This window comes from Cucurbitaria berberidis (assembly GCF_010015615.1).
Source record: "Cucurbitaria berberidis CBS 394.84 unplaced genomic scaffold K460scaffold_2, whole genome shotgun sequence".
Lineage (NCBI taxonomy): Eukaryota > Fungi > Ascomycota > Dothideomycetes > Pleosporales > Cucurbitariaceae > Cucurbitaria > Cucurbitaria berberidis.
Window position 1 is genome coordinate 2,068,338 of NW_024468936.1, and position 17,092 is coordinate 2,085,429.

At 52.7% G+C, this 17,092-nt stretch overlaps 4 protein-coding genes and 1 non-coding gene across 5 annotated transcripts; 2 read left to right on the plus strand and 3 right to left on the minus strand.

Moving 5' to 3' along the window:
- Window positions 1-481: 481 nt before the first annotated feature.
- On the minus strand, window positions 482-562 carry K460DRAFT_t32. Its single transcript has one exon. It is a non-coding gene; the product is annotated as a tRNA-Thr (tRNA).
- Window positions 563-1,404: 842 nt separating this feature from the next.
- On the minus strand, window positions 1,405-2,820 carry K460DRAFT_426406 (uncharacterized protein; the record flags this gene model as incomplete). The annotated part of the gene is made up of 3 exons (XM_040938250.1): window positions 1,405-2,204; window positions 2,258-2,268; window positions 2,351-2,820. Coding segments are annotated over 3 exons (940 nt in total), but the record flags the coding sequence as incomplete, so codon positions are not given.
- A 1,022-nt stretch (window positions 2,821-3,842) lies between these two features.
- Window positions 3,843-6,714, minus strand: K460DRAFT_374670 (uncharacterized protein; the record flags this gene model as incomplete). The annotated part of the gene is made up of 3 exons (XM_040934692.1): window positions 3,843-3,914; window positions 3,971-5,260; window positions 5,308-6,714. The coding sequence occupies 3 exons, from the start codon at window positions 6,712-6,714 to the stop codon at window positions 3,843-3,845; spliced, it is 2,769 nt and encodes a 922-aa protein (XP_040790223.1).
- Window positions 6,715-7,260: 546 nt separating this feature from the next.
- Window positions 7,261-8,721, plus strand: K460DRAFT_332890 (SGNH hydrolase). The gene is made up of 6 exons (XM_040930858.1): window positions 7,261-7,399; window positions 7,458-7,557; window positions 7,670-7,709; window positions 7,760-7,838; window positions 7,887-8,298; window positions 8,348-8,721. The coding sequence occupies exons 1-6, from the start codon at window positions 7,397-7,399 to the stop codon at window positions 8,515-8,517; spliced, it is 804 nt and encodes a 267-aa protein (XP_040790224.1). The 5' UTR covers window positions 7,261-7,396; the 3' UTR covers window positions 8,518-8,721.
- A 365-nt stretch (window positions 8,722-9,086) lies between these two features.
- On the plus strand, window positions 9,087-16,598 carry K460DRAFT_277103 (cysteine proteinase; the record flags this gene model as incomplete). The annotated part of the gene is made up of 6 exons (XM_040928161.1): window positions 9,087-9,291; window positions 9,340-10,861; window positions 11,376-11,377; window positions 11,822-13,801; window positions 13,891-15,777; window positions 15,883-16,598. The coding sequence occupies 6 exons, from the start codon at window positions 9,087-9,089 to the stop codon at window positions 16,596-16,598; spliced, it is 6,312 nt and encodes a 2,103-aa protein (XP_040790225.1).
- Window positions 16,599-17,092: the final 494 nt, after the last annotated feature.

Below are 17,092 nucleotides of genomic sequence, written 5' to 3' on the forward strand. Positions count from 1 at the left end.
TTTGATTTGATCCATCATTAGATGCCAAATGATCAGCGAAGAAGAATTGTAGATGCGATCTTTTCAAGCATCTCGCCGAGCAAGGTACATCGCTATGCGGTCATAAGATTCCGCGCAAGCCTTCGTGACACTCAAACCTTCACGCGACCCACGCGCAGTTTATGCGCAGGCCGAATCTTTGGCTTTGTTGTGCATAGACTCAAAAGTTACGGTCTACTACGGCTTTAGTGCTCTTGAGACCAACCGTCTCCCCGCAACTACGATTTGGGGAAAGGGCTGGCTCTGCTTGAGCGCTATGCCATTCATGTATCTAGATTTCTACATTGAATATCACATCGTTACTCCGTTTTTGTACAATATATAACGCATTACATGATGTTGTTTGGGCTATACGCATAGTAATTTATTTCAGATTTTGCGTTCAAAATAATATAAAACCACCAGTTCAACCTGCAGAGGCCTTCAATTTCGCAAAAAATGATGCCCTTTGCCAGAATCGAACTAGCGATCTTATCATAGCATGCAGTACTAGTGATACGCTTTACCACTAAGCCAAAAGGGCAGCTTTGTTCTGATTGGTTGAAATTTTCCTGAAGTTTAAGGGTTATAATCACAACAGTTGAGGTTGCTATCTTAGAGAACGAGTGAAACTTAGGCGTTTCAAGACTACTGACTTGGATGCATGAATCGTGGGATACTCTTGGCCACAAGCGAGCAAATAGTACAGCGGGTGAAGAATTGGGGTGGGGCAGTTGAGCGATCTTGGGTACCTCGGCCCTAACCCCAAGCCTACTTCCTCAGCAAGACATGCAACAATAGGCGACGTCACGCTATTCCAACAGAAGATTTTGGGTACTGTGTAGCGTCCTGGACAGCTAGATGCTTTTTGATGTTAGGGTTACATCTAGTCTAATCTCCACTCCCGGCATAACTGCGTAATCTACTTTCTAGCTACCTCGACCTTTCCCACTCTAATACGAAGGCCGCACTTTGTGCACCAGCTCAGCAGTAATTGCATTTCTCAGCTCTGACAGTCATTCAGGCCAAGCGTGGCTGAGGTGAGATAGAGCGTATAAATAGGGCAACCTAGCGAAGGGCGTACTCTGACCGTGACTCCTTGTGTAGTACCTCGCTGATGACTCGGCTGTACTGGTCCACGAAGCCATGCTCCTGGAAACGGAGGTTATGTTACTAGAGGTAAATATGAATTAGCAGATGATGAACATGGTGGCATTGAAGAGGATTGAGAAGTAGTGCGCTGCGCTGGTAAATAGTGTCGAGCTAGAGATCAAGGGCATTCAGCTCGAAGGGAGGCGCTGAGTAAGAGGGCTTTAATCAAGGTGGGAAGAAGACATAGGGCTATCATGAGTGGATCTTTGCACTATGTTGAAAGATCTTGTTACACGCTAAGTGATTCTATCTCGCTCTATCGTCTTTCTAGATATAAATCTTTTCTACTTCCCTAGGCGTCTAGCATTTTTGGGCAAACCAAATCTTGCCTCAGGCCGATCTTCTTCAAGGACCTAATCTATGATCTAGTCTTTCCGCATATTTTCTCATTTTTGCGAAAAACTCTCCCCAATCTCCAGCAATTATGGCTCGTGCAGTGCGATGTTTCCCGCTGAGACTTTATGTGATGAACTCTGATGGGAGACTTTACGTCTAACCTAGCCTTGAGAGAAGACGAGGTCTTTAGCCTGAGCTTCTTTGGATGGCGTGGCCTCGGCGGGAGGAGGGCCCTCTATCTAAGGATAGTACTTTCTGACGAATGCAACATCTCCCGCGGACGGAACCATGTTCGTATGAATATACGATTGCCCAACCGCATTTCCATTGGCCCTATCAATTGCGACCAGAGTACAGGCAACCAGGTTGTTGACGGTGCCTTGGCATCCGGGGCCGGCGTAAGTATTTGACGGGTATAGCATGATGGATGGGTAGTCGAAATCTCCATCACCCAGAATCGCGAAAGAGACACTCTTATACTTGTCCTGTTTGGTAAATGCTGTTCCGTCGAATGCGAAGCGTTGGGCAAACAGCATGTCTTCGCAAAGATCTTTGCCTGCCATGTCAGCCGAGACTCCAGCAAGTATAGCGTCGCTGAGGGCTCGTTGGTAGCCCAACACGTTGTGGCATCGATACTCGACATGATCGTTGCGGTCATAACGGACCTGCTCGTGCACCATTCCGAGAACATGTCCAATCTTTCACCTGTCAGTATCACGAGCTCAAATTGATATTAAGCGCGAATCATTACCTCATGTGCAACTTGATTCTTTTAAGTATCTCCAGGTAGAATCATTTCATGTCGGCCAGCCCCGTTATTCCAGTCATCGGGCTCGTATCCTACGGATGCCATTGGCGTTGCGCCCTTCTTCCCATGTATAGCGAGAGTGTCCGGATTTACGGCAGGGTTCCACTTCCCCGAAGCGTCGTGATAGTATTTGGGTATAATATCGCGTCATATCGTTGGTACGATCACCGGCTGTTTGCCAGCTAAGCGAATGTCCATTTTCTTTGATAGGTCCTTCAACTTTCAAAGCCCAGGCACCTAGGCCCCCTTGCACACTGCAATGAAGTTCGTTCCTTGTGGCTTCATCGACATAGCAGTAGCGGATTGGTCGTCGATTTCCTACTTGTGGCCAAGGGTGACGGAATTCACCCTTGAGGAAACTTGCAGCCCCCATCTGAGGACCAAACAGATCCGCTTCAACCAGAGTAGCGTTCGAGTCAGTCCCGCAAAATTGTTCGCCGAAGACAAGAGGTAGGTTGGCGGCTACCACGAATAGGAGGACGAAGAAGGATAGTAAGAGTCGCATCGTGGGTGCCAATTATATTGACTTGCAAGGTGATTCTGGGACGTGGATAATGCTGAGTCCTCGGAGATCGGAGCGGTGGACGAAGGAAGGAAGATCCCTAGGCGGGTTACATGGCTATATATAGGGTGGGACTCGGTTCGGGACACGGTGAAGGCAGAAGATATCTGGCTCGAAAGTTCAATCTTTAGCTCGCGTGTTTGCGCTAGGCAAGAGAGACATGTTCCACCATTACTCTTACCTCAGTATAATCGGCTCAGCGACAATATTGAAGCTACGGTGAGGCGGCGTAGGTGTTGTCAGGGGACCTGCTATTCTTGTCTTCTGCGCCCACATGGGAACTCTCACATTGTAAACGACATGGCCACAAGAGAAATCATAGAGTACGTAGAGATCCAGATAGGTAAAATCCCCGCCTAAGGAATCAGAACATTCAGTCAATAGCTTAGAATGACAACCCTCAAAGTGTTAAAACGAGGCCAAGTAGTAAAAAAATGAGGAATGAGTATAGCTGCATGCGTAGAAGAATGCTTAACACAGCAGCGAGGGGGCTGATCAAAACCACGACCTAGCGGAGGCATCATTTTGACTTATACTTCTGCCTGTCTGTAGTTTAGCAAATTTCACGTGTACATATCGATGGTGACGGAAGGAGCGTCCACATCGCGTGAACGACCCGCGTGCAGCCCCAATATCTCGCGTAGGAACCTCAAAAGTTGCCATTCAGGAAAATGTGAATTTCAAATGAGAAGTCGCGCGTGTAAATGTTCTACCAGTATGCCAATTCGTATCTAAGATGTCTAGCGAGTGCTCTCACCAATTTCAAGTAAGTCAATTTCCTACTCCTCATATGCCTTTACTAGTGATGACCAGCTCCCATACGCCGTTCTAAATGCATTGATTCCATGTAAGACAACGAGAGTTGTGGCTAAAGAACGAGGTATCAGTGTTGCGGTAATAAGCCTTAAGATGATGGATAAGGGGAAAGGAAAGTGAGCGAAGAAAATCGTGAAAATGTGCAATGTTTCAAATGGCGTGGGTCTTCTTCTCGCGCAATTCGAGCTCTTTCATGTACTTGACGAAAGACTTCTTGTGGATCTGTTCGAGATGTTAGCTACCGCAGGCTGTATTTGCTGAGCAATGAGGGAACTCACCAAGCCTGCATACTTTCCATCTCTGAGCACACAAATGTATCGCAGTCCTAGCTTGACGAAGCACTCGTAGACGAGATCCATTGGCGAATGCACATCCAGCGAGACAGGCGCCGGATCAATGTATGGCGTGAAGTCGCTCGGATCGTACATAGCTTGCTCTTCTTCTCCGTACGCCTCTCGACCTGCTGCCCAATGTTCCTGGGGCGACATGAGACAGAGCGTGTTCTCCTCGTTCTCAAGCTTGTCGAGTGCAAACTCGAGGTCTGGGGCGGGTATCAAGCCGACGAGGATGCCGTGCTTGATAATAGCTAAACCACCATCAAGTTCACCGAGCATTTGAAGCCCACGTTGCTTGTCGCGGAGCTCAGTTGCGGGTATGAGAGACTCGTCTGAGATGTCGATGATATGAGATTCCCGGATACGCGGTGTGATGTCACCGAGTTCGGATGTAAAGATCGGTCGTACCTTATTGTCTAAGAAAGGGTACGAGTTCATGTCTGTAAGGAGGTCGTAGATGCTGAGCGGTTCAATAGCATCAGCTACCCACTTCGAAACAAGGATGCCGAGAGAGAATGGTAGTACGTGATCCAGGCTTCCTGTGAGCTCGAAGAGTATGACGGCCAAAGTAATAGTTAGGCGAGTGACGCCGGTCATTGTTGCACCGGCAGCCACCATAGCATACACACCAGGGACGACGCACGACCCGGGTGGGCCAGAAGGAGTGCAGTTTCCGAACAAACCGAGATGGCTGAACCGGAGGGCAACTAGCTGAACCGTATGGCCTATGATACGTCCAGCTAACCCACCGACAACCATAGATGGTACATATATGCCAGCTGGTACCTTGATGCCAAAGGTGATGACTGTCAGGCTGGCCTTGATGACAAATGCAATAAATAGCACGCTGAGAACATTTGGGATATGCTCGATTGTCGGACAGAGACCGTCGCCTGAGTCTGTGTAGGTGTCGCATGGGCTAGCCAACTCAAAGAGTAGCTCGGTAACGGGGAGCTTAGTATAACGGTTCCAGAAGCTAACCAGACCGGTAACTAAGGCGACGAGGAATACTTCAAATAGCGGATGTTTCTTTATGATGGGTATGCGGCGGAAGGTTTGGGCCCAAAAGCGAGACGCCTTGATGAAGAGAGCACCTAGGACACCACCGACGGCGCCTGTAAAAGTAAAAGTAGCTAGTTCAAAGAACTTCCAGTCGAGGTGATATCGGACTTCGAACAGGACAATCTTCTTCGTTCCATAAGGGTCTAAAAACTTCAGAGACAACGCAGCTGCCTAGATCCATGTTAGCGTATATGATATATCTACTTTGGAGTACTCACAATGCAGCAAAAGAAGGTCCTGAAGAGGGTTTTCGACGGAAAGTAGTAGCTGACTTCCTCCAAACTAAACAAAACTCCACCGATGGGAGCACCAAAGGCAACAGCTACACCACTGGCAGCACTAGCGCTCAACATCTCTCTGCGCTTTCCATCATTGTTGCTGTACTTGGAGAAGATGCGACACGCGATGTTGCCGATACAGGTCGCAATGTGCACATAAGGGCCCTCTTTCCCGAGACTTAGGCCTGACGCTACGCTGAGAATGAGAGCAACCGTCTTGATAACTAGCGTTCGAAGACCGAGATAGCCATGAAGGACGAATCCACTCAAGATGACCTTGACTTCGGCTACACCACTGCCAGCAGCGGAGTAGTACACCATAGGTGGGCGGAGTTGCGCCTCTTGAAATCGTGACTCTGCACTAGTGGTATGTTTGCCATCTTCGTCTTCGTCCTCCGAAAGCCTTCGCACTTCCGCGCCTAGATTTTCGTCAAGCGTAGCGAGCGAGATGGCTGAGGGGATGACGGTCTTCGTTGTCAGAGTCAAGAGACAGGACGCCATGGATAGCGCAATCACCGAGAAGACGAAGAAGGCATATTGCGTCTGGACCTGGTCCAGCCTGTCACTGCGGACAACCTCGGACCAGTGCACCCAGTTGTCGCAAATTGATGCACCATCGCAGCAGACCTTGCGGCTCTTAGACCAACCACTAGTGCAGTGGCCTTGCTTCCAGTCAAACAGCGTGGTTTCCGTAGTGTTGACCAAGTAGGCACAGACTGCGGTGAGCATTCCGATAAGGGCTACCAGAATCCAGCCCTGAGCACCGTCAAACCAGGCTGCCAATCGTCCTCGAATGTCTTTCCGGCTTCGAAGAGCCTTGACCCGGTATGCGTCGGCAATGTTGTCATGCACCCAGTCAGTCGAGGTGAACTGATCATACCACACGCGGTTGTCCTGCCACAGAGACGCCTTGGCTGATTGCATGCTCTCCTCTAGCCCCACCCGCCGTTCGCCCAAGGCGTTCACGAGCCGTTGGCTGAAGGTGTGATTGAAGGACCCCGCTCTGCTCGGCCGCATTCGCGAGCTTGTGGGAAGCTGGCTGTGTTGCCGCTTCTGCCCAGGGCGTGGAGTACCAGGCGTAGTCGCTGGCAAGCTCATGTACGAACGCTGGCTGTGGCCATGGCCATAGACATTTCCCAGCAGACTCGACCGCTCTGTGAGATTCTCTCTTGACCTTGACAGATCGTGTTCGGAAGAGTGCATCTGCCTCAGTGGGCGGAAATGGGCCGTCGGTGAGGTGGGCGTTGCACTGCTTATGGTATCGCCGCGTTCTCGCTGCTCGGCAGCATAGTCGTCGTCGGCATCGTAGTCGTCGACGCTCCGGTACGAGTGCATGGACTTTGGCATAGCGACGGTGGATGGGCAAGGTGACTAGAGACTGTGGGGTCGCAAGATATTAGTTCGAGGATCACACAAAGACATTGCCTGGATCCAGGCAGCTACAGTGGTCATCTGGAGGGAGGGTGAGGGCGGTGTCTCAGCAGCCATGGCCTCTCCCCACCACCAGGGCTGCCCAAGCTTGGCCGGTCGGGTGTGGTACACGCACCGGGAGAGACGCATCACGATCGGAACGCTGGCAGATCTGTTGTCTATCTGGGTTCAACCCTAAGCCAAAGGTATACGAGCAGTAAAGACTGTATGCAGTGCCAACGAGGGATCTACTTCGGTCCGCCGAGGCTCCAAGGTGGGTCGCAGCGCGTGATGTTATTAGGAGAGCACGCGGATGTGAATGACGATTCAGGGTCCAAGCACATTTCTGAATCGGGTAAGGCGTCGACTTGCGCTATCAGCCAATCGCCCGCAGCATCTTACCCCACAGTCGCCCTCGGAGTGAATTAGTCCGAGGCATCAAACTTCTTCTTGTCTTTCATTAGCTGTCGTTGGTTTGCTTGGAAGTGCCTATTCGAGGTGGCCAAGCTGTGTCTCGCCAGAAGCATAGCTCAAAGTGCCGCAGTTTCGCCGAACAACTAAGACAGTCTCGTGCTACATTTGACGACGCTGGACTAACGTGGGGTTTACTTGGACCAACATGGTAAGAGATAGCTGGGTCTTCCTTCTCTTCTGCAGCATAATGTTAACGAAGACTCTAGCCTTCTCCCTACCCGCAATTCTTCCTTTTCGGAGATAGTATCACACAAAACTCTTTCGATCAGAATCTAGGCTTTGGCTTTTCTGCGGCGCTTCAAGATGGTAAGTCTGAGATTTTCCACCTGCTTGCGTAGAAGACCTGTATGTCCGGGACCATGGGTGTCCAGTGGTGTCGTGGAATGCTCAGAAGAGCGCGCTTTCTGATACCCCGCAGCCTACATAAGAAAACTGGATGTAGTCAACCGCGGATTCAGGTAATGCCATCCTCTTCCGGATAATTTGTTTCGTTCTGATTCCATGGCAGTGGTTACAACACTCGTCAAGCTCTCCAGGTGCTGCCATCCATTGTGCCGTCCCCAGAGCAGGCTACGATTCGCTTCTTGGTAAGGATGGCCTTTGAACGATCAAGGCAAGCCCTCACTGACGGTTAGACCGTATTCTTTGGCGCCAACGACTGCTCACTACCGGATGCTCCCAACAAGCAGCACGTTCCACTTGAAGAGTACCAGGCCAACCTAGAGAAGATTATCACACACCCACTGATACAGGCTCACAATCCGCGCATCCTTTTGATTGCTCCACCTCCAATCAATGAACATCTCTGGTGGCCGAGGGACCAGTCCAATGGATACACGAGCGTGTCGCGAGTGGCCAGTATAACCAAGGACTATGCGGACGCAGCCTGCAAGGTGGGAGCCAAGCTCGAAGTGCCCGTGGTAAATCTCTGGAAAGCGTTCATGGAAAGGGCAAACTTTAAGAGCGATGCTTGGAAGCTCGGAGACCCTCTACCTGGGTCCCTTGATATTCCACAGAACGACGCATTGGTGGCGCTCATGTATGATGGTATGTGCTTCGTCAACGTTGGTCGTACGAATACTGAATGATGATACAGGCCTCCATTTCCAGCCTGAAGGCTACGTCATTCTTTTCCAGGAGGTCATGAAGACGATTGCTGAGCAGTGGCCAGACCAGATGCCGGAGAAGCTATCGACTGTTTTCCCAGGGTGGAATGATGAGGATGAGTGGAAGGTGTGGGAAAGCAATCAGGCGTTGTCGCAATAGATTTCCAAGATTGACAGCGGCCTAGACGGTACATATATAGAGTATTGCAATGTATATGCACGCTCGAATGCTACAGCATCTCATGTTGTGTCGTGCTGTCGTACTGTCATATAGAAGAGGTATGGAGGCTGCGGGGAAGCGGCGAGACGACCGGCGGGCTGCATTAGCTCTTTCCCGAAAGGTGCTTCGAACCTCAGAAGATGCAACATTGAACTGCACGCCCTCCACGAACACCAATTCGTAGTACGATCCCTCAAGTTACCTTCGTTCCGCCCACGATCCATGAGCCTTAAGGCCTTCGCAATACTCTACTTTCAACGCACAACACGGTAATCTCCGAATCCGCCTGCGACCGCAACACCCCACCCTCTCGACCGTCTCAGTTCGACACCGACCCTCACGATAGGACACCCACCATCATCACACACTCAAAGAGCGCTCGCCCAGGGCAGAGCTGTCAAGTTGGCGGCGCTACGGCTCGTCTGGAGTCTGTTGGCAGGGGAGCATACGCGGGAAAAGCAGGGGTCTCTTCACTGAGCACTCCCACCAAGGGATGAGAGACCACGGGCATGGATCCAGAGAGTGTAGCCTTTCAGCCCCGCGACGACCTCTGGCGCTTTCAAAGTGAGATGCTTCGAGTGCAGCAGAACCAAGCCGAGCTTTCCGATCGTGTCTCTCGCCTAGAACGCAAGCAAGAGGACGACTCCCGCCTGAAGAACGTCTGGGGAACATCTTCGCCCTTCCCTTCGGTGTTGGGAGGGACCCCTCAGCAAGGTACGTCGTGCCCACTGCGTACATGTATACCTGGCTAATGGGCAACAGTTCCCCTGGAGGAGCCACCGGCAGAGCATTTCTCCAACTTCGACGACAATTCGAGCAATCTCATCGGCAACCTCCAGCTGGATGCTGACGAGGAGCCTCGGCGCGTAGGGGCCACGTCTCGCGCGAATAGCGTTCGCTTTGATGAGACGGCTAACCACGGTCACTGGGCGCATGCTTCACGGTCGTCGCTGGACCTGATAGCCCGCACTGGGAGTGGCATGGGGGGCCATGTCATGAGCGAACGCAGCTACTCACACAAGTCAGATGGCCGGCAGAGCTCAGCAGGCCACTCGGGACATTCGGTGACATCTGGGCGTGCGAACAGCCTCACTAGCTTCGGTCCGACCACTCCCGTAGACGCCCCAGGGCTGGCACCTGGCTTGTTCATTCTCGGCTCTGTGCCTGCTATAATACGTTGCTGGCTCAACACTAATTTCAAGCACGACACATTGCTATATGCGGCTGTGTGCTCGGGCTCCTACACGTCGTATCTAGATCATCACCTCGTCGAGCACCTCGGCTTCCAGGACCAGATCATCACAACTGACGAGGGCATTCGCAAGATTAAGCTCTCTGTTTACCTTCCAGAGGCGGTGCCAGTCTCAGCATCCTCGCGCTCAAGCAGTCCAACTCCGCAACTTCCCTCGATTGCGGTCGAGTTTACCATCATCAAGGAGCACAATGCAGAGGCGAACCCTAAAGCAATTCAAACTTTCCTCGGCAGTGATATGCTTCGAGCACACAATGCTGACCTGCTATTTTCGTCCAACCAGCTTACGCTTTACGATGACGACCGCGCGAAGCTCCAGATACCTCTCGTGCGTCCTGAAGACGATCGAGCTTTCAAGTCGCTCTTCACATCTAGCGGTCCTCGAGTTTCCACGGATTCACATGATGCAGCGGGTCCAGTCCCTATGCCATCGCGTCCAGGTGTCATGAGTGAGAGCTCTACTGGGCTGGATGCCGGTACGCTACCACCATCGGCTACCCATTCTAACGGCATTCGCACGGCGACTAGCTCAGACGATGGTAGCTCAAGTGGTCGTAGGAGTTTTGAACAGCGTGCATACCTTGGAATGGTCACAGCAAGTCGTCCCGATACCAAGGAGGCGCAAGATGCATACGCTGCCAGCGGACCGCCGCGCTCAGGTGCCCCTTCAGCCATCTGGAGCAACTGGCGGCGTGGCCAGCGTGAGAAGAGTAATAGCAGCTCCTTGGACTGGGCCAACGTGGGTAAAACCTCGAGCGCCGACCTAAGCTCCGAGCGTCGCGATACAGGTATCAAGGTGCTGAAGCCGTCCAAGCCCGTCCGCACGCTGTCGACGTCAAGTCCCTCACCAGGCACAGGCCAGTCACGCTTCTTCGATGATGGAAAGAGACGAAGCGAGGAGGCGAAGACTGTAAAACGAACGGTCTCGGGAGAAAGGGCAAAGGAAAACACGCCGACGGTGACCAAGACTCGCTCGTCGAACCCGGTTGGCGGCGCGTCTGCGTTTGCGTGGCTAAATAGCGGCGGGTCCAAGTAGGACCCCAGGGGGACGGTCGAGGCTGAAATACCTGGCTGCCCTTCACACGTAGACAGTTAACACAAGTCACTTAATGCTACCGTGCCTTTGACACTGCGAGACATTGACCCTGGCTGTGCGGTTGTCTGGTGTTAATTTGTTCATGTGTTGGTACGAGTCTCACAAAATGCCATGGTGTGAAGCGATGTCTGAGTGCAGCCTGTCATCCTGTTTGTGTGAAGGGCGGGCTGTATGCCATGAATGACGGCGGGAATCCATCATTCACATGAGCGCGTGTTCACGGGTGGGCAGTGAATGACCATTTGTGATGGCTGATTGGAGGCTGAGTCAGTGCAACCTGCGAATGCGCCCCTGGCATTAGCCCTAGCGTGTGCTCGACTGCGATGGACCAGGTCAGCGGAACGCGTGTAGCCGTCCCCGGTTTGCATGCAATAGTGGTAGTGGTAGTGGTAGTAGTGGTAGTGGTAGTAGTAGTAGTAGTGGTAGTAGTAGTGGTAGTGGTAGTAGTAGTAGTGGTGGTGGTGGTGGTGGGAGTCCGCGGGGGTCATCGGCTGATTGAGGTATGCCTCGGTCGTGTATAGTGAATCGCTGGCCACGGCGAAAGTAAAGGCTGGAGGGCTTCGGATACTCTTCAGTTTGTCAACCGCTAGGGAAAAAGACACTGAAGACAGACGGGCTACCTGTTCACTCCATAGTGCCCCGGGTTGATCTGCGCGCCAAGGTCGCTTATTTTTGCAAGGCTGGTGGTGGGCAAACCCAGAGCGAGTGACGAGGGTCGCATATGGCACCGCTTGCTCTCTTTTTTCGCGGCCATTGCGCTGACCCCACGTCTCACCGCCCCTCTGTCACAGATTCGGTGAAGAGAGAAGCGCCTTCGCCAGCCACAGCGACGCGTTCCCGCTCCGTCCGTCCTCGTAGCCGCCTGGCTGCTCCTAGTCCTCTTAGTCTACCCTGAGGCTCTTCGCGGGCTTCACGGCAGGCGGCCTCCCCCATCTTCACCACGGCCTCCAACAACAGCAAGAAGCGGAAGATTGTGACGCCTGCGCACCAGTCCCTCCGCCGCGACACCCTACCCCAGGCACCGGATGTAGGTACTGGGGCTGCCTCTCCTCGCTCCTCCCCCCACCCCTCCGCATCGCCGCCGCCGCCGCGATACCTACCACCACATCTGCACCACGAGGTCGGCGACCTGAGCTATACCGGAGCGAGCTCCCCAAGCGAGGCATACGCTAGCCTGACACTCGACGAGACCTCCATGACCGACCAGAGGCCTCCTCTTAGATCGTCGTCGCCTGCAAAGCGGCCTCATTCTGACATGGCCGACGACCCAAAACCTGCTGAAGCCCTCCCGGCTGCAACTTCACGCAGCGCCCGAGCAACGTCTGTGGACATGGCCGACGCTCCCAACCACGCCGATCTGCCTAGTCTCGACGAACAGGTGGCCCGCGTCATGACCATGATGGGAGGCGACCCAAAAGAGGGCCAGGAGGGCTTCATCATATCGGAAAAATGGTTGGAACGCGTCTGGGCCAGGACATCGGAGAACATGACCAGGCCGCAAGACTTTAGCAAGGATGCCACACAGGGCCCTATTGGCGCCGTGGACAACTCTGAGCTCGTGGATACGCTGCAGGACGACCTGGTCGATCAACATGGACAAGACTTCATACCGCTAAACAAGGCGGCGCAAATGGGTCAGGACTTCGAAATCCTGCCCGCCAAAGCATGGGAACTGGTTGTCAGCTGGTACGGGCTCAAGGAAGCGTCTCCTGTCATCCGTCGCCACGCACACAACACGGTGCCGGACAAGAGCAGCGAGAACATCATCTACGAACTATTTCCCCCAATTCTTACTATCCGGAAAGTACGCAAGTCGCCCCAAACGGCTGCTGAGAACGCCAAGCCTGCAGAGAAAATGGTCTTTAGTCGATATGATAGTTTCTCAAGCTTCGTCGACGCTGCGAAAAAGGCTGCTGGCATCGACCTCAATAACAAGGTCCGCGTCTGGAGGATCCTCAAAACTGCTCCATCCGACGAGCCCAAGTCATCGCCATCGCCATCACAGCCATCTGGAATCCTCACGCCAGACGCTTCACCCCGTGACGGCTCGCCTATATCGACTCAACGCTCTCCTCTCATCATGGACGCAGCAAGCTTCAACCTCTTAGCCAATGGCGCTGAACGTGAGCTAGTGACTGGCAAAGATGAAAAGACAAACGAAGACTTCAACGAAACTTTGACGCTGGCGGATGCTGGCCTTACCCAGGATCAAGTCATTGTGCTTGAGGAGCACGATGAAACGGGAGCATACATCTCAGACACAACCCATGTTGCGCCCAAGAACAAAGCTGGCTCTCAAACTAACAAGGGCTTGCAAAGCAACCCCACCAGCGGGCGGAGTACGCCTACATCGGGCGCGCTCACACGGGGAAGGACGCGCACTGGCAAAGTACGCGGCCATGTTGGACTCACAAATCTTGGCAATACCTGCTACATGAACTCTGCCCTTCAGTGTCTGCGTAGCGTCGAAGAGCTGAGCATGTTCTTCCTCAGCAAAAGATGGCAAGAGGACGTTAATACCACCAACCCCATCGGTCACAAGGGAGCAATAGCAAGAGTGTACGCCCAACTCCTCGCCCAAATCTATGATACCGGCAACATGTCATCCTTCTCGCCCAAAAACTTCAAGCAGACGCTTGGTAAGGCGAACAGCCTGTTTTCGGGCTATGGCCAACAGGATTCGCAAGAGTTCGTTAGTTGGCTCGTTGACGCCCTCCACGAGGACCTGAACCGAGTACACGACAAGCCGTATCGAGAGAACCCGGATTCGGATGACAACACATTCCGTAATCCTGAGGCCATAAGGCAGCTAGGTGAGGTCTATAGAGAAAACCATCGCGCTCGAAACAACTCCGTGGCGACGGACCTTTTCAGCGGTAAGTGAGGCCTGATTGCCCTCGGCATATTTTCAAAATTCGTCTGATCTTTCAAAAATACGTCGAGTCACATCTGGCTAACATATGAGCAGGATTCTACAAAAATACTATGGTCTGCCCGGAATGCGAAAAAGTCAGCATAACTTTCGATCCCTATAGCCAGCTGACCTTGCAGCTGCCTATTGAGCAGACTTGGACACATACCATCACCTATGTACCACTGTATGGCAAACCGTATCAGCTAGAGGTCGATATCGACAAGAATGCCTCCATCAAGACTTTGAAGGAGTTCGTCGGCAAACGAGGTGGAGGGGTGCAGGCTAGCCATTTGATGGCTTCAGAGGTCTACAGCCACAAGTTTTACCGCCATCTCGACGATAAAGCAACCATTGCAGAGTCAAACATAACCGCTAGGGATGATATATATTTCTACGAGCTCGACCACGCGCCCAGCAACTGGCCTGCAAAGAAGAAGAAGGGTTCGAGATACAAGACCTACTCTCTGTTACAAGGCTCCTCTGATGAGGAAATACCTGATGCGGTGTCACCCCTCCACGATAGAGTATTAATCCCTGTATTCCACCGCGGTCCTAGCGCGTCGTCTTACAGATCACAATCCTATGCAATGGCATTATGGCCGTTTCATATCGTCCTCACGCGCGAAGAAGCCAAGGATCACGACACAATACTACGCAAAGTCCTCGCCAAGGTTGCGCAATCAACCACCCGACCAATTCTCAGCGAGCTCACTGGGCCACTGGAATCCCGCTCTGGATCTGATGTTGTGCTAACAACCGAAGAAGATGCCTCACCAAACGACCCTCAGGTCAAGGATGGTTCTATCGAGGGCGAAGATATGGTTGAAGTCACAATGACGGATGCGGAGACGCCTGCGGAGACGCCCGCGGAGACGCCCGCGGTGCAAGTAAAAGCAGCTGAGGTGCTCCAGCCAGGCAGCTACATCCATCCTGAGCTTAGACAGCTCTTCGAAATGAAGCATACCCGAAAGAGCAACGAGGTTGTTACCACTGGTTGGAGCACAGTTGACCATTCAAAGACTCTCGAGCCAATTTCTAAACGTATCCGCATACCGCCATCACGGGAGGAATCGGTACAGTCATCGCCCGCTGGTAGTGACGGATCATCGAGCGACGAAGATGAGGATACGACAGATGTGGTTGATCCCGACTCTGCTATAGAGGCGGCCACCGTCAGTAGTGATGAGGACACGCCGCCGATTGAGCCTGGAGGATCGTCATTTTCAAGAGGCGGCCGAGCGGGCAAGAAGAAGTCGAAGAGCCAGCTCAAGCGAGAGCGCAAACAGGAGCGCAAGCACAAAAACAACAAGAACTTCAAAGCGAGAAAAGGCAAGGTACCTGAGCAGCCTAATTACCCCGAGGATCCAGACGACGAAACCGACGAGAGCCTTATACGTATGGGCGAGGCTCTTGTCCTCGAATGGACACCTGACACATACAATGCCCTTTTCGGTGGGAACTCCGTCGATGACCCGCGTGGCATGGAGGCAATGAAGTTTATTGAGACGCTCGAGGATCCAGAAATTCGGGAAAAGAAGGCCAAGCGTATTGCTCGACGGAAACACGGCATTACGCTTGCAGAGTGCTTTACAGAGTCGTCAAAGAGCGAGATATTATCAGAAGACAATGCGTGGTACTGCAACCGATGTAAAGAGCTTCGGCGCGCGACCAAGACGCTTGATATCTGGACCGTACCCGATGTATTGATCATTCATCTCAAGCGCTTCAGTGGGCATCGGTCGTTCCGGGACAAGATTGAAGAGCTCGTCGATTTCCCGGTCGAGGGCCTAGATCTATCTGGCAAAGTTGGCTATCCAGAGGGCAAGGATCTTGTCTACGATTTATTTGCGGTCGATAATCACTACGGTGGGCTCGGGGGAGGTCACTACACAGCCACTGCACAGAACTTCTTCGACAAGCAGTGGTATGATTACAATGGTAAGCACTCATGCTCCATCATACAGGCTAGAGGGCTTCGCGCACTTTTCAGTTGTTGATCGGCAGTATACTGCACTTTGAAGAAATACAGGCTAACCTTAACAGACTCTATTGTGTCCCGCTGCGACTCTGGTCAGAAAGCTGTAACCCGCGCCGCTTACCTACTATTCTACCGCCGCCGCTCGCCTGTCCCTTTAGGCCCTCCCGATCTCCAGGAAATTGTGACCGCCCACAGCAACCCAGACTCTGATGAGGACAACGATGCTGACGAGCAGCGATCCCGCTCACCGGCGGGAAACGGCCTGCGCCTCGGCGATTCGTCCCGCAATGGGTCGTCGAGCGCTGGCGCAGTCGGAGCGGGAGTAGGAGCCCTGCGCGGGGGTGGCTCTCAGCACTCAACAGCCGCGAGCCGTCTAAGGAACGCAGCCGTAGCAGGGGACCTGAGTGATGATGAAATGGATACTCTGCCTCCCGCCTATGACACTTCGGATGAGGGCTTCCATGATGCCGAGACGGATTACGTGAGCGACATGTACGCGCCACTCACTGCGTACAATGATGACCCAGTCTGGAGTTTCGATGGATTGGGCCACTCCCAGGGTCAAGACCGCAACTCAGATGACGCGGCGAGCGATGCGCCTAACCCAGGCTCCGTGGGTGGCAACGAAGACCTGAGCGCCCGCATGCTTGAGGACTTTGGCGACGACGACATTGGTACCAGGCCCGGCGTGTCGACGCCTACAGATGGCGGCCTACAAGTCCCGCTCGATGCAAACGACAGCGACGAAGAGGTGGCTGAAATTCGGCTCAGGGGTGACTAGGACCGCGTAAAGCATGCGCAAAGGCGTACTAGGCGTGTTGGTGTGCTGGCTTACGCTTGTGATTGATTTGGGAGACTTTGCATTGGTATACTGGCATGCAGGATAGTCTTCAAACATGGAATTCTGAGCGAGCTTTGAACTCGGCTTCAGTGATTGCTTCACCATGTCCGTTGTGCTCTGGCCCTAATGTCAAATGCCCAAATTGCCGTGCTGTGTTCTGCTATGCTGTGGAGGTAGACATACCGGGCTTCTCCTATCTAATTCCCTGTGAAAAGTCGCGGAAAGGGATGAGCTGATAACCACGGTTTATAACCCCTACTGTACCGAGCACAAATCCTCATCGTCGATTTTCATTTATTCCAACTCATTTAACTATTCCCTATACATGTAGATTAAGATCTAGGGGCCGACTTCGGGTAGTTGAGTTCCAGTGGTTTAGATTTCACGACCTCTCTACAACTGGCGAACTTTGAAACTTTTTCGTTCTGTTTTAT

Bases quoted from the DNA above. Each gene is read 5' to 3' on its own strand.
- K460DRAFT_332890 (XM_040930858.1), top strand. The intron at 7,839-7,886 runs GTAAGGATGGCC...ACTGACGGTTAG, and splicing joins AGGCTACGATTCGCTTCTTG to ACCGTATTCTTTGGCGCCAA. The intron at 8,299-8,347 runs GTATGTGCTTCG...ATGATGATACAG, and splicing joins GGTGGCGCTCATGTATGATG to GCCTCCATTTCCAGCCTGAA.